General features: G+C 36.4%; 1 protein-coding gene across 2 annotated transcripts in view; it reads right to left on the bottom strand.

The window, feature by feature from the left end:
• LAMA3 (laminin subunit alpha 3) overlaps window positions 1-16,930 on the bottom strand; it is a 130,063-nt gene that overhangs the window by 62,566 nt on the left and 50,567 nt on the right. For both annotated transcript variants that reach the window (XM_087931160.1, XM_026699292.2), the window contains exons 25-37: window positions 16,627-16,735; window positions 14,536-14,627; window positions 13,823-13,994; window positions 11,610-11,736; window positions 11,379-11,518; window positions 9,095-9,210; window positions 8,735-8,946; window positions 8,026-8,230; window positions 5,978-6,122; window positions 4,279-4,419; window positions 3,156-3,320; window positions 2,643-2,744; window positions 1,208-1,291 (exon numbers count right to left, since the gene is read on the bottom strand). In XM_087931160.1, the coding sequence (XP_087787286.1) occupies window positions 1,208-1,291; window positions 2,643-2,744; window positions 3,156-3,320; window positions 4,279-4,419; window positions 5,978-6,122; window positions 8,026-8,230; window positions 8,735-8,946; window positions 9,095-9,210; window positions 11,379-11,518; window positions 11,610-11,736; window positions 13,823-13,994; window positions 14,536-14,627; window positions 16,627-16,735 (1,810 nt within the window). The remainder of the gene's footprint in view (window positions 1-1,207; window positions 1,292-2,642; window positions 2,745-3,155; window positions 3,321-4,278; window positions 4,420-5,977; window positions 6,123-8,025; window positions 8,231-8,734; window positions 8,947-9,094; window positions 9,211-11,378; window positions 11,519-11,609; window positions 11,737-13,822; window positions 13,995-14,535; window positions 14,628-16,626; window positions 16,736-16,930) is intronic.

Genomic DNA, 16,930 nt, shown 5'->3' with positions numbered 1-16,930 from the left:
CCAAATAGGTTGGGTATATGAAGGAAAGAATTGTTGGAAAATAAAACTGTATAATCTTCCATTTCCAATATATTAAAACATTAGACAGCATTATGCTAGGCATATATTGTCCACAGGTTCCATTCTTATTCTTTTTGAATAGCAAACAGCATTAAATGCTATTCATTCCACTTTTACTACAATAAAAGGCATTTATTAGACTGTTTCTAAAGTGCTTTGGAATAAGATTCAATTTCTATCTTCAGTTCTAATGCTTAACTGAGCCTCATACATCGAAATGTCGGTTTGGAATGGCCTCAATCTTCAAGTACATCTATAATTGAATGTAGAGTAGGATGCCAAATATCTTTGTTTTTCAAGCCTAAACATGAATTACCCAAGCACTCATCTTGACTATTCAGGCAACCAGTGCAAGTTGTTGCTTAACTGCAATGCAACACATTATGGTACCATATTACAGAATTACTGGATGCCAAAATAATCTGATGCTGCTGTTCTATGTTTTGAAGGAAGAAATATATCAACCAAATTAGCTTTACAATTTGGCTTTTGGAAATATTTCCCCAAAGTCTTCTGGCATAAGAAGTCCCATGGTAGCATAACAGGCAAATTTTTATAATTAAAAGATATAGCACTAGATAAATATGGTGTCTCTAAAATCTTTGATTATTACAGCATAGAAGCAAAGCAAGTGGGAGGAAAAGGACTCAAGCAAGTATGCAGCACAGCTGGTAATCTTCCAGGAGAGTCCCAAATACCTATTGTACCCAAGAATGCTGCCCCTCTTTCCAAACGCTGATTAAAAATGCTGTTCTCCCTTGCTGTATTCAAAGTGTAAACTTGCTATCTTCTTCTACAGCACATTAAGACTAATCTAGGGATCCACCCTGTGTTTTATTTCCCACTGAGAAAATATTCTCAATTATTTATTGAATAATAGGCCATTCTCAATTAGAACATACTGTATAATTACAATAGAAATTCTTCTCACATATAGAGAGATTCATTATGTACCATGTGCGTTCACTGCACAATTAATGCATGCTTATAAGCTTTTTTCTCCAATAGACAATAGAATATTCTGAACTGCGGTCTTGGAAATGATTCTTAGAGCAGGAACATTTATGTTTTCTTTTTCTGATACGGATCAAAATAGGCAAAGATTTGATGACATAGTTTATCAAAAGTGAGTTAACATTATTCTTACCTCAACTAATTGAACTGATCCATAATACAGTTTGTCTGGCAAAGGATTATTGGGATCTATATAGGTTATTTTCATCTCCCGTCCCTATGCAAAAATAGTTGAAATCCAACATCAGTAGAATATTGTACCTACGCAGCAAATTAGCATGCTAATCAGCATCATTCAAGTTCAGGCATCATTAGCCACAGAATTAGCATCATTCAAGTTACTGGTTTAAAATGTAAGCTATCTTCTTACCAAGTGGATTTATCATGTGATTCAAAATGTAAGCTTTTTAAATGCTAGGCCAACAGTGTACAAAAAAGTTTGATAGCCACATGAAACAAAATATTGAAACAATATAATTACTTGCATATGAGGTAAATACCATATTTTTCACACTATAAGACGCACCTGACCATAAGATGCACCTAGGTTTAGAGGAGGAAAACAAGAAAAAAAATATCAGGCGGAGCCTGAGAGGACCACAGAAAAGTGTCCTCTTCATGTGCCAGCTCTCTCTATTGACTCTTGCACTGCGGAAAAGAGACAGAAGAGACGAGCAATGACAAAGACAAAAGAGGCAAGTTCAGCACTGTAAAAGGACCCCGGTGCCACGGCCTGGCTACTATTCACTCAAGGACCTGCACTAATGCACAGACATTTCCACCCACTTTTTTGGGGCGGGGGAGGGGGAAAGTGTGCCTTATAGAGCAAAAAGTACAGTAATTATCATGTTTGAATTTCATCACTTTGACATCATCATTTACAAATCTCTTTCTCCCCGCAAACTATGTACCTACTTAGGATAGTGCTTTCTGCCATGATTATAGCTACATGTCAATGGAAATACATGTAACTAACAATGTGTAAACCTTTGTGTAAACCTTTGTGGTATCAGAAATGTTTTTTACTCTTAGTATTGTATTAACTTTAGAAATATTGTCAGTATTAATAAATTTCAACAAATAAGAATAAGAGAATAAGCATAGCACATCAGTTTGGATACCTACAAATAGAAATAGTGTGAAAGCCTTATTAAGACAGGTGACAATCAATGTATCTGGAAGCTACCGGGCTGGGGAAACTCAGAATTAGAGGAAACTCTCAGTTCACATATTCATTTCTTTATTGACTATATATTTCCCTCAAGTCTTCAGCATGGGGGTAATCTGCATTGGTAATCTCTCATTCAAGCTATTTATGAACACAGGTTCTTTCTGGAAGACCTTTAGACCTGTGTCTAAAAAAAAGGTATTTTCCTGAGAATTAGTAGAACTTAAGGAACAAGAGTTATCAAAATGGCATATTCAAATAAAGACCTCTCAGACTTTCATATTTTCACATTTTGCCTATGCAGCAAGCATCATGGAAGCAAAGAAAATAAATGGTGAAGGGTAAATGCTTTTTAAAGTTAAGATGATGCATTCATGTTTATATGCATTATTTGACTTACAATTATCTGTACATCTGGTCTTTTTTCCAGAAGAGCCATGCCTTCACTAGGTAAACCAAAGGATTTCAACTGATAACTTAAATATCCTCCATATGAAGAAAGCTAAATAACAAATTACAGGAAATACAGAAATTGGTTTTTATTCTTTAAGATAATATTTAGTCGTCACAATATCTTCAATCACATTTCCAATATTGGTAGAGGTCAAGAAAATTAAAAAAAAACCTTTGTCATTAAAAAGCTTTTTACTGATGTACCAGATTGTCACTTGCTAGGAACTTACTTTGCCTGAATTCACTTTGTTCTAAGTGATACTATGATTTGTTTGGTTTTGGCTTAGCATATTGTATGAATCCAACTGCTACAATTCATAAACTATGCTTTACAGTCTGCCACATGGGAGCCCACTCTGCATTTGGCTATTATAAATAAAATAAAAAAGATAAGAGAAAATAGTATTTGGAGATGATAATGGGACAATTTTGAGAGATATTACAGAAAAGATCAAAATACCTTATTCCCCAAGTAAGATGATGGTGCCACCCAATATAAATTGTGCAGAAAGGGAGGTAATTCTTGGACATCAGCAACAACACTATTGCTAATAGGATTGAAAGTTGTAGGAATACTCATGGCATTACCCACTGCTTCCAGATGCCAGTTTCTCATGTCGGTAAACTAATAGTAAAATAGAGGAGAGACACAAATTTTTTGCTTTCAAACTAAAATTTCCCCACAACACAAAAGTTAATTTGCAAGATGGAGTTGTTTCTGATAGAAACTTTTTCTTCTCTGGCTTAAGTGAGAAGACTTTCTGATTCCTAATAAAAACAAAAGTTTTCTTGTCATTATAAAATATTGGCTGTAAAATTTACCTATGGAGATCTGCTTCCAACATCACAGAAGGGAAATTGTCCACCCATCAAGACACAAGTTGTATCATAATGCAGTGGCACAGAGCATACTAATCAGTCACATGGGTACATTTCTCTAACTCCTTCTGCAAGTTACCCTGCAACATGGAGTAAATGATGGAAAGCCAACTCCCTGATTCACAAGTGAGGAGTTTTTCTGAAGAAGCAGGAAAATTTCCCAAGAGGCATTGGTCTCTGGGACAAGAAATACAATTTGGGCATTACAACTGTGACAGACGTTAACACTTCTCCTTATGGCAAACAAACAAGGCAACCTGGTTTTGCAAAAACCTGCTGAAAGCTAAAAAAAAAATAGCTTTAAACTCAACAGGATAAAATGACTTTACAAAGAACAGCAATGACATAAAGACACAGGAAAGGGGAAAATGCATATTAAAATCCTCAGAACAAAGAGAGAAAACAGAACAGTATTGATGACTGATAAAAGACTTTCTGTCATTCTTTTTTTAATGTTAAAAGTAATGAATGTTCTTGTAAATTTCTCTCTTAGGATGAACAGCTTTAGAATCTGGAAAGCCACTACTTTTTTGTGTGTAGTCAGTTCAATTCCCTGGCTACCCTACAATCAGAGGTCTGGTGCTCATTTCAGCCTCAATCAAGCTTTGCTTTTAACATACAAAGCAAAATTCCAATCACAGATATTTGGCTATCTGATCTATCTGATCTCCAAAGGGGGGGAAAATATATGTAGCATCGCATACCTTGACTCTATGTTTATTTGCACTGTGGCAAATATTGGTGGCTCCAAAACAAAAGCAAGTAGTACAACCTTTGGGATTAGCAGGGTTCAGATAAAACGATCCTGAACGGCACATGTCACATTGCACCCCTTCAACATTCTCCTGTAAGTCAGTTGGAATAAATCATTAAATGTTTCCACTTAAAACTTTGCAGTAATAGAGAGAGAAAAAAATAGCTGTAAATGTTCAAGACAGTTTCTCCATGGTCTTTCAGTACTCAATAGCACAGTTGATACTAAAATTATCTCTTTTGTAAGGAATTTTTTTTAAGTACAAAACAGTCAATTGTCAGTTTAAATAAGGGGCCTTCCACACAGACATCTTTGAAGTCTGCTGACATAAATGTTATTGCTGTGTGACTTAAATGATTCACGCTGAATGCACCCAATATTTTTGATCAAATCATGAGAAATCAAAAATCTGTTTCTGATCAGCATGAATGCTTCTATTCTTTTCTGTTTCCATATTATCCTACATATTATCCTATTTTTTAAAAAATACACATTTGCATGTAAATAAGCCTTTTACCAATAATATATTTTTCAAGAGACATATTTATAAATACACTCAAATGCTTTTTGAACTAAGAATTCTGGAAAATTATGAAAGTCGATAATTACATTCCCCTCCTATCCTTAGTTCCAAAAGGACAGATCATTCAATTAACGAGAAAATTTAAAAAGGCCAAAGCCCTCCTGCATTCCTAGTAAAAAATTAGACTATAAAGACTGTTGTGAGAAGCCTGTCTACCTCACATATTTGATAAATGCAGCACAGAGCGTTAATAATACCACAGCATTTGTGTCAAAGCGCACTTCAGTTTTTTGCTTTGATTATGATCATATTGCAACAATTACAGTTATATGAATGGAAAATAAATTGCATTGTACTGGTATTATACACAGATGAAGGATTTTATCAATAGAGGAAGAAAATTGATGCTGCATCCATCAAGAGCCTTTTTGATTTAAAACAAGTGGACAAGGTATGCCAATAGAAATAAATAAATGTGGTGCTGATAGATACCCAATCCCTATAATTCTTGGAAAGTTTTTCTGGAAATACTATGATATTCTGATAATACTTAGGGCATCAAGTGAACAATTCATATATTCAGAAGTGTTATTAAAATGTGGGGTCACAACTAAATAATACTGATTGGCAAGTTGCTACAAACTTAATTCCACACTCAATGAGCCCTCAGTATTTGATCTCTCAATGAAATAGGTACCTAGAGTGAATGTTGCAATATATTTCCCTTTATTCAATTGACAAAATAGGTTGGGTAAGATGCATGCACTGCTGGAAAAGCAGAAGTATACAAACTGGTCAATAACTTTAGGAGACTTCCTAGCAATATTTTGTTTACAATAACAGAGAATTTATAAACAAACCCATTCAATGTTTTCTTAATAGTTCTTCCACATTCCTATTAAATGCAGTTGAAGAACTGAGATGCAATGTGTGCTCAAAAATCAACTATTTTCACAACCTAATTATAGATCTATACAATCTACTATACTAAAACTTCTAGAGACATATGTCTAGGTATATTATTTTTAAAGTAATTATGAGAATGAGAATTATTTGAATAAGGAAGTTGAATACGGAAGGACACATAAAATAATCACACAAACTTTGAAATGTCAAAGCATCTGACCTTACAGAGGCAAACTCCTGTTTGTGGATTGCAGATGTCCCGTTCTGTCCCTCCTCTGTTACATTTACAAGGTTTACAGTTGGGAAAACCATAAGAACCAGGAGCACAATGATCACACTGCCGCCCTGCTATTCCTGATCGACATCTTGAACAACAAAACAAAGGCCAAAAGTCAGTTCTAAAAAGGGTTGTTTTTTTTCAGGAGATCAGATTGGTGTATAAAACTGATTTTATGTGATAGAGTAATGGATGCAGGGTTAGAATTAAGGCTATAAAATAAACCTGCCCCAAATGCTGAGTGGATCTTCTTCATTCCTTAAAGACATTATCTTACTAAATTTTGCATTTCTTTTCCAGTGGCTAGCAAATTTTCTTTTACTTATGCCAAATGCCAAAAACAGATATGATAAAGCATAAAGGTATACTGGATGGTAAGTTTTGATGTAACAAAAATATAAAAAATTATAACTTAGGAACATAAAGATTGGAGACCTAAGTTAGCACTGAATTAGATATTACATAGTTAGGTAGGTTGGAAAATGACATTGGAATAGGCAACTACACCACCTTCTTTCCAAATATATTGTCTCAGAGAAAATCAAATGTCAGCTCAACCATAAAACAATCAGAAAAATCAAGAATATTGATGGGCTGAAAAAATACTAGAAGGGCTCTAGAAACCAAGGATAGTTTAAGATAAACCCCACAGCAATAACCCTCAAAAAATGTTCGTGAATTACTCATGTTTGTAATTCTGCCCCACCCCCATTTAACAGATTGGCCCTAACCAATTAAATATATAGCACTCTGTTATATCTAATGAAATACGGTTGCCACTGTATCAAATCTCATTTATGTTTTAATGTTTATAACTACATGGAAGAATTTCATTCATGCCCCTTTCTATTTCAGCTTGCTACCTACAGTACTGAAATAAGCAATTTGTTGTTCAATAAACCAACTGTTCAATTTAAAATGAAACCTTGTCAGAGAAAGTTTTCCTATAATTATAAATAATTACTAAGTAGTAAAGAATAGCAATATAAATAGCACTTAGACTTATATACTGCTTACAGTGCTTTATAGCTCTCTCTAAGCAGTTTTATAGAGTCAGCATATTGCCCTCAACAATTTGGTTCATCATTTTATCCACCTCGGAAGGATGGAAGGCTGAGTCAACCTTGAGCCTGGTGGGATTCCATCTGCCAAATTGCAGGCAGTCAGCAGTCAGCAGAAGTAGCCTGCAATACTTCACTTTAACAACTGCACCACAGTGGCTCATAGAATAGAATAAACTATTCTTTTTCAGCTCTCTGAAGTAATTGGATCATCATGGAGCATCCTACTATAAAAAGTTCACTACATATGAAACATTCTCAGCTTTAGGATAAGAGCCATCCAATTCTTTTCATACAGAATTATAGCAAAATGCTAAAACACAGATATTTTGTCAGTAAAAGAGTATAGGTAATGCAGCGTTTCTCAGTCTTGGCTAGTTTAAGAAATCTGGACATCAACTCCCAGAATTCTCTAGTGACCATGGTGTGGGATTTGAGGCATTGAAGTCCAAACATGTTAAAATTGGCAAGACTGAGAAACATTGAACTAAAGTGAATGTATGTATAGACAAGATACATAGTTAGCTACATAGATGAAAGATAGAATAGGCTCTTAATCTTGTCCCTAACAAAACACCCTGTAAACATTGCTTCCTGTTCCAATGTTACCCCTTTCACTGTATGGGAGAACAACAACTAAAATGATACTACCTCTGGGAAGTAAAATACATCAGTGCTGAACAATGGAACGGAGTCAGTAGCCACAGTCCTTAAAAGCAGTAATGTCCATGTTTCATGCAGAACATCTCAAGAATTAACTTTCTGGAATAAAATCCCTGGTAAGCCACTCTCAAAAGTCAGTTGAAGGATGTATGACTAATAATAACGGATTGACCCAGAGTAATTAGTGAATTCTGCAGTCTAAAATTAGCATCCTACTGTGCAAAAAAAGGGGATAAAAACCATTCTATCATAGAAATACTTACATACCTGCACTGTCCATCAATTTTATTACATTCAGGATTCATAGCACGGATAACTCCTTTGCTTGAACAATTGCACTTTTCACAGCCAATAAGTGGATGATATCCAAAGTGCAACCTCACACACGCTTCACATCTAGGCTTAACAGTTTGTGGGGGACAAATACATTTTCCAGTGATATCATCACAAAGACTCCTTCCACAGCTGCAAGCTGGGAATAAGAACATAAATTATTTCATATCCAAAGAATATTTGAATTACATACATTGCTCTTGTTGGAAAAATAATCCATTGGAACTTATTTTGTCTCGTTACAAAATTCTTTGAAAAATTTGATCGAACATACGTATGCTCAACCAATAGTAGTCATTTTTATCAAATACATGGCTCCCTCTACAATGTTATGTAAATTACTGCAGAAGCTGCTTAACGTAATTGAACAAGAAATAATACATTGGAGATGAATCTCAAATACTTAATAATATCTGAATGATCACATCTCAGTTTAAGAAGCTGAGATATGAATGCGTGTTTTCTACATCCAGGCATTCTTCTTGGCTCTTCTTTACATCCAAACAAAGCAGGAAGTTTTCAATGAATAACTCTGAGCAAAATCCTTAAATTGACAAGGAAATCAACAACAAAATAAAATATTTGGGTTTTGGGCAGCATTATAAAAAGTGGGTAATCTCTCCCATGTGGAATGGCTACTTACGTTTGCAGAATGGAAATCCATAGTAACCGGTCTGACACCTGGTGCACTGGCGACCGATGATGTGTGCTCTGCAGTTACACTGTCCCCCATCAGGGTTGCAAGCAGCGCTGGTGGCACCCTTTCTGTGACAATTGCATGGCAGTGCCCCGTCATTAAAAGCAGCCACCAGTGATCGAGCTGAATTTCGACAAAATTCTGAGGAATTGCCAGGACTGTAAAACAGAAGGATAGAAGGACAGCACATCTGAGTTGCACTATTAAAAAGGCTATGCCCATTTTAATTTACATTTATATAACACGTTTATTTAGTATGCTTTTAGCATAATCCATCTTTCTTTTTATGTATATTCGGTGACTTACACAATGTGAAAACTGTTTCCACCACACTGACTGATGAAATCTGTTGAACGAATCACACTGTCTTTATGAAGAAGTGTGTAGTTGTAGCTATGTGCTGGAACAACCAGGATATACTCCTTTAAAATAAAATAAAATTGCATATTTTAGAAAGTTAAATATTGATGCAGTTTCCAGACAGTTTCCATGCATTTTAAGGTTGTGCACACATGTATGAAAAACACTTGCATTGCACTTAAGTCCTAAAAAGGTGAAAAACTTAAAATACTTATTTAATATTTATTTATTTAAAACAATTCTAAATCTTTACATAATTATATTAAATAGTCATATAATTATGAAGGAGGGAATGTCCATTTCTAAATGGGGCTTGCCTTTGTCTCTCTTATTCTTACAGCTCCCTGGGTCCCTTCTCTTCTCCCCATTATTAGGAAGCGTCTGCCCCAGAGCAAATCTTGAAAGGGGAATGAAATTACTTCCCTCTCTTCTGTGAATAGTAATAATTTCTGCTCACATAAAATTGTGTTCCAACCAATAAAGCACACTTTTCAGATGGTCACTTTAGAAACCAAGAGTAGTGAGTATATTTTACCAGGGTAGTATTTTGGGGTGGTACAAAGACAATAAATGATTTCAAGATTTTTGTGAAAGTAATGAAAAAATAAATGTCAGAGAGAAGATGAAGATGAACAACACAAATGAGAAACGTCTGCCCAGAAGTAGAGTGATTCTGAACAAGGTCTCTGAAAGAGTATGTAGAATTTAAACAGTTTATGAAAAGAAGACCTTTCCGATGTATAAAGATAAATGTAAAGGTTTCCCCTGTCCAGTTGTGTTCATCTCCATTTCTTAGCAAGGGAGTCAGCATTGTCCAAAGACATTTCCCTTGTCATATGGCTAGCATGGCTAAATGCCAAAGGTGCACAGAATGTTGTTACCATCCCACTAAAGTGGTACCTAATTATCTGCTTGCATTTGTATGCTTTCAAACTGCTAGGTGAACAGGAACTGGGGTAAGCAACAGGAGCTTTCTTCGTTGTGCAGGATTCGGGTCTCAAACCCAGGCTGTCAGCTGACAAGCTCAGTGTCTTTAACTGCTGAGCCACGATGGTCCCCTCTAATATATATCCAAGTTCAAATACATAATAATATTTTGAATTGTTTTTGAAAACTTTTAATGCAGTTGGAAACTAGCAAAATGTGTTACTGGCAATCTAATCCCAATTAGTAGCTTAATAATAACTAGACACCTATGACATGTATGGACATTGTTTTAGAAATATTTCCTTAGTTAAATAGAGAAAAAGAATGGCCACTGTTGGACAAAAAGTATTGTGAAGAAAAGCAAATTCCAATTTCCTGTGGCCTTCTCCACTGACTTTCCTTGTGGGAAGTTGGTAGGAAGTATCTTCCTTCCTTCCTTCCTTCCTTCCTTCCTTCCTTCCTTCCTTCCTTCCTTCCTTCCTTCCTTCCTTCTTTCCTTCCTTCTTTCCTCCCTCCCTTCACCAGCAGGCAGGTAAATAATTGCTGCCAGATGAGGGAGGAAGCAAGAGAGTGAGCTAGTGTCCAGTATGATGCAAGTATTGACGGGCTGGCAAAGAATGTACGGTACCGGAGACAACGTGCAACCTTCTCTGCCATGTTCTCCCTTGACTTTTTCTCTGCAAGCTTTCCACGAACAAAAACTATGTTATTGGGAAGGTAGCAAGGAGTGTGAGCAATCACGTTAATTCCTTCTGGCTTCCCCATTGACTTATGGGAAGCTTTCAAGTAATGAGGATCACATGGCCAGGGTGACCACACCAGGCATACTACGATGTTGAAGTGGGAACAACTTCTCCAAATTTCATTCCCACAAGATTCATGGGTCACAGTACTCTGTAAGTTAGCCCATTAATAATTCTTGCCCTTTGCTTTCCAAAATCATCTAATTAAAGGTTACAAACAATCCCACAGGCAAGTTTTACCAGTAGTATATACAGTATTGAACAAAACATAGTGTTGAGCAATTTTTGAGCAATTTTTGAGGCCATATTTTGTGCAACATAGTGCAATAGCCCAAATCAATTTTCCCTTACTCAGGACCCTCCAAGATATGTGGAGTTACAAGTCCCTAGATTTGCAGCTATCACAGCTACTGATCATCATGGCTAGGAACTCTTAATTGCAGTTTTACACATTTGGCAGGATATGGAAGGCCAGTTGAAGCTTTAGCTTACCAGAGCATAAGTAAATGTAATTGGATAGTCCGTATCTCAATTAAAAATTAAGCAGTTTTTAAACTTACCAATACCATTGTTCTTTCATTGGGAATTTTCATAGTGACTGAGATGTCATGTTTAAGGATATCAAATTCAATATGATTTTCAGACATTAGCAGACTTCGACATCCGGAAATATGTGGACAAAATGAAGCATTGTAAGAACCTAGAACAGGTAGAAAAAGTGGGATGAGGACATATCTAATCTATGAAAACTCAAATGTCTGAAAAAAACTAAAACATTAAGTCCAGGTTACCTGACCAAAGTTGTCCTCCATCCACTAATATTTGCACTGAAAATGTTGGATTTTCTGGCTGGTAAAAATGTATGATAAACACATATCGGCCTATATGTGGGACTCTCCCATTCAGGATAATTTGGTTCTGTTAATATAAATATGTGGAAATTAATATATTGGTCATCACAAAGTGAACACTGAGCATTATATTTGTGCACTAATTTTTCCTTGATTTAATACGAAAATGATGTGAAAGACATTTGATGACTTTAATGAAAAAAACTTTTTGACCTACTTTTGTTTGAACCCTCTCTTTGCCAGGAAATTACTTAAAACTAAAATAGAACAGAAATAAAATAACCTGCTCATCAAGTGTGATATTTCAACTATATGGTACTTCAGCTATTTTTAGAAACTGTAAATGACTTCAAGTAGTTGCAGCTTGTGAAGAAAAACAACAGCAATTCACTACTCTTCTTTTTACAATCCTCTACTAGACTATAGAAGCTGATATTGTAAGTAACAGTAATCTATCAAACACCAATATAGAGCATTCTCAGTTTGCTGGTAAAGCTCCATTCTTTGCCCTCAGTTAAACTTCTTCCTTTAGCTACTCTAAACATGGTTGATATTTCTCAGAAATTTGATATAGTGTGGTTCATAGTAAAATTTTATTATAAACGAAGCAATATTACTGGTAGAAGATTATAGTCCTTTTTTCCACTTTCTGAAATTTCAACTTGGTGCCTTTTTTTTCCTTTTTAGCTCAATCAGCATTGATAAAGAGTAAGAGTTCAGCCTATGGCTGACTTCTTGTGACATGCCGCATGGCTTCCACTCCTGTTTAGTATCTACATGAAGCTGATGGCTGAGATCATTCACTATCAGAGGCTGAGGTATCATCTCCACCACAGTGATCCAAGTACTGCTGTTGCTGCCCTGTCTTGATGACTGGAAGCTATGGGGTGCCTGGAGGGGGAACAGACTTTGGCTGAACCCTGGCAAGACTGAATGGATTTGGGTACATGGAGCTTCAAAATCCAGGACTTTAATTACCTTAATTCTGGATGGGGTTGCACTACTCCAAATGGACCCAGTCTGCAACTTAGGGGTGTTCTGGAGATGTGATTTCTGTTCAAAGAGTTTGTGGCAGTCATGGCTAGGAAAGACTTCAAACAACTTTGTGTTGTGAACTAGTTGTGGCCTTTCCTGGATTGGGAGTCCCTACACTCAGTCATTCAAATCCTGGCCATCTAACATTTGGATTACTGCAATGCACTTTACATGGGGCTACCTTTGAAGGGCATGCAGAAGCTTCAATTAGCATAGAGGGTTGCCTGGGCAGTTCTTGGGTCTCCTAAGGTGGCCCATGTTACCTCACTGCTCCATGAGTTGCAAAGATTGCTGGTTTGCTTCCAGGTGTAATTCAATGTTGGTTATTACCTTTAAAGCCCTGCATGGCATGGGTTCAGGATCCTTGAGGAACCATCTTATCCCAGTGGGACTGGCCTGCCCCAACCACACCAGCAGAAAAGGCATCTGCAGGCCCCATCAGTCACAGATTTTCAACTGGCGCGATCCAAGAGAAGACCTTCTCTGCTGTGGCTTTTGCCCTTTGGAACATCTTACCCTCTGAGATGAGATCAGCACTCACCCTTTCAACCTTCCATAAGGCCCTGAGATTTGGCTCTGCTAGATAGCTAGATGGCTTGGAGCTCCAACAGGAGAGCATCACATTGGAGGTGGTTGATAATTTAAGAGGAAATCCCAGATCCCACACATCTTGTAACTCTAATTTTTATCTTTGATTGTAACTCCATTTTTATCAATTTTGAAATATTTATCTTATGATTTTAAGGCTTTTAATGCTGTAAGCTTCCCAGACTCATTTCAAAACCAGATGGGCAGCAAATAAATTAAATGAATGAATGAATGAATATACACTGACTTTCTAATGATATAAACAGAAACTCACCACAGAACATAGATATAGAAAATTATAAAGTATTCAACTCCACCAAGTGGAATGACAAAATGAATATCCATATGGAATATGAGCTTCAAGAGTCATCTGAGTTACTACATCTCTTTACTAGTTGTCAGCATCTTGCAAATCATTAAGAGAAGTACTCAAAGAATTTCAGTCCTTCAACTCCATAAAAGTAAGATTAATATTTACAAACCAATGGGCTTAAAGTTCCTACTGGACTTTAATGCAAGAGGTAAATTACCCGTGAGGAAGACAGAATCACACCATTAGCTGAGTGAAGAGATAATAAAGGAGAACTCAAAGAATCCGTGGAGACCACATATCTTGACCCTTCTACAACTTTGCTGTCCCTGCGAGCATCCAAAACTACAGCTTCAAGAGGTTTTTCATATTGCAATGGTATGCAGGAGGCACTTTAAAGACAGAAGAATGCCAAATAAATGTCAAATATGGCATGTTTCAAAAATGCTCATTGAACAGAATAAAATATGCCTCAAAATATAGACTGTGAAGTCAAAAACTCCGTTCCCACAACAATCAAACTGCAAAACATTTACCCTAGCATGTTGTGCTAATCCTTGCAACATAGTTAGTTGCCAGTTCAGTGTGTTGTATGAATCAGGAAAATTGGATTAATTTAAGTTCAACTGTATAGTCAACATTTAGGACATAACCAAAGGATTTACCAAATGATGACTGAAACAGCAAAATTATTCTTTGAACATAAATCCTTTGATAGACAAAATGCCATAATTTATCTAGAGGAAAGTCTTAAGATTAAATATGACTGACTACTTCAATCAATGTTTCTTATGTTAAAGTAATGGAATGACAGCTATGTTACGCAATGGGCATTGTAAATAGTCCCAAAATGCTGAGCAAACTGAGAATATTAACATTGCTAAGTCTTAAAGTTCACTTCTGTGGGAAGCAAAAAGGAAGGAAGTATTTTACCTTGAACCATGGATGTATGTTGCAATGCAATAAACTTGAGGTTCCACATAGTCCAGAGAAAAATCCTCAATTGGAATAATGCAAATTTTATGCTAGGAAAGAAAGACAATGTGCCTGTTAACTTTTCCCCCATTAACAGGAAGATGTGAAAACGGGGGCTGCATATTATTTAAACTTCTATTTATGCTTCGAGAAAAAATAAAGATAAGAAAGCTTTCTAGCTAAAAACTAACACAATTTGTTGAGACTTGTGAGCACAGGACTTGTTGGATGTAAAGCTTTGCCCTACAGTATTTTTATATTTAGAAGGATGTGTAAGTGTACTATAAGTGCAGCATGGTGCATTGAGAAGAGCTCATTACACACAATTAACTTGGCCAATATTTACTCACTGTATTGTCTTAAATTTGCTTTTATTAAGGAGAGAAGGAAGACATAGAAAGATTAAATCTTCATATACCAAAAGGTGGCAGCAAAGGTCTTAGAATAAAAACTACCATATTCGAACCTTTCAAACAGAGGACTCTCTAGAGAAGTGATTGTTTTATCTAGTGTACTGTGTGGTTCCAGAAAAACCATACATTTACAGCTTGACTGTCTTCTGAGAAAGGTGGCTCATGTGGAGATTTCCTTTAGGTAAGCTGAGAGAGAGAACTGGCCCAAAGCTACCCAGTAAATTTCACAGTCAAGTGAGGATCTGAAGGTAACCCATCACAAGACTCACTGATGACTCACACCTGACCCATCTCAAGACCCATCATAAGAATCTCACTTGACACACCCATCCCTGAAGCCCTTCTAAATAGAAGAACAATGAAACGGAAGATGTTACCTAGCCTGGTAATGAAATATTTGGAAACCAACCCATAAGCTTGGAGGATGAACTTTCACCCGCATCCTACTCCCGAGCTACAGATATTCACCACTATTGCAAACTAACTAATTCCTCTTGTGTTGCCTTCTACACTCATAAAAACACTTAAACACAATCATATACCTATATACCGAAAGTGCTCAGTTAATGATAGTGACTAGGACCAGTAACCCCATTGCTAAGCAATGCAGCTGTAAAGTATGACATTTTGTCTCCAGTTCGAGCAGAGGGTTGGATAGAACACTTCCAAGGTCCCTTTCAGCTTTGTTATTTTATGTGGCTGCATTGGCTTACAAAGGCAGTTCCAGCAATTCCATTTGCCATTGTTAGGTGAATCCCACATGATTGTTAGATGTGACATCATGTGATCACCATTTATGACTCCTGCCAGCTTCCCCACTCACTTGTTGGAAATTGGCAGTGGAGGTTGCAAATGGTGATCACATGACTGTAAGACATTGCCATGGGATAATTGCAAGCTGATTGCCAAGCATCTGAATTACAAACATGAGACAATACAATAGTTGCAACGACAAGGATTAGGTGTAAGTCCTTATTCAATATTGTTGTAACTTCAGTCACCAAGCAATTAGTTGCTGAACAAAGACTACCTATATTTTCTCCTGTGCAGACAAAATACAATATTCACACATACATGTATATTTCTCATTACACTTCTTCTGAATTCAGTTCCCTGTAGTGATGCTAACAAGAAATAAAAATGGAAGGAAAAGGGAAGGGTCTTGGGCTGGAACTATAGAAAAGCTGGATGTGAGGTTGGGAGCAAGACAGAGGTGGTCTTCAGCAGGTTCTGACCAGTTCTGAAGAACCAGTAGCAGAAAGTTTGAACAGTTTGGAGAACCAGCAAATACCACCTCTGACTGGAGTTTTTACAATATCCTTCCCCTGTCACTCCCACCAAGCCATGCCCACCAAGCCACACCCACAGAACCAATAGTAAAAAAAAAATTGTATCCCACCACTGGAGCAAGATCATTGATGGACAGAAGGATATAAAAGGAGATGGGCAAGCAGCAAAGGAGAAAAGTTGGATAGAATCATGACAAGTGGATAAAGCTATAAGAGAGAAATCAAAGCCGATATATAGAACAGAAAGATAATTGATTGAGCTGGAATAAAATAGCATCCTATATTTCCTGTATAAAATAGTTGCATATTGTCTTGATATCCTGTTCAGGAAAATGTAAGAAACTCACCAATAGAAAATCTAAAGCTGACGATCTGAGATGTAATGTTGTATCAGCCAAAAGGTCAAAAACTGCAATACGAGCCATATCATCAATCACAACACTGCGACAGAGGAAGCTGGAATAGGTTTTAAAATTAGTTAGTAAGTCATAATACTTTCCAATTTCAAATAAGTTTTTTGCCTTTTTTTCTGCCTAATAAAAAAGTTACATTGAAATACGCATTTAATCCAGGAATAGTGGATAAAAAAACCAAAAATATGCTTTTATACAACTGCCCATAATTCCACTCCTGGTTTCACTTCTCAGTCTT

This window comes from Pseudonaja textilis, chromosome 3 (genome assembly GCF_049901715.1).
Source record: "Pseudonaja textilis isolate UNSWEBS1 chromosome 3, rPseTex1.2, whole genome shotgun sequence".
Taxonomy (NCBI): domain Eukaryota; kingdom Metazoa; phylum Chordata; class Lepidosauria; order Squamata; family Elapidae; genus Pseudonaja; species Pseudonaja textilis.
The sequence above is the reverse complement of the archived record's forward strand: the minus strand, read 5'-3'. Positions and strand labels throughout refer to the sequence as shown.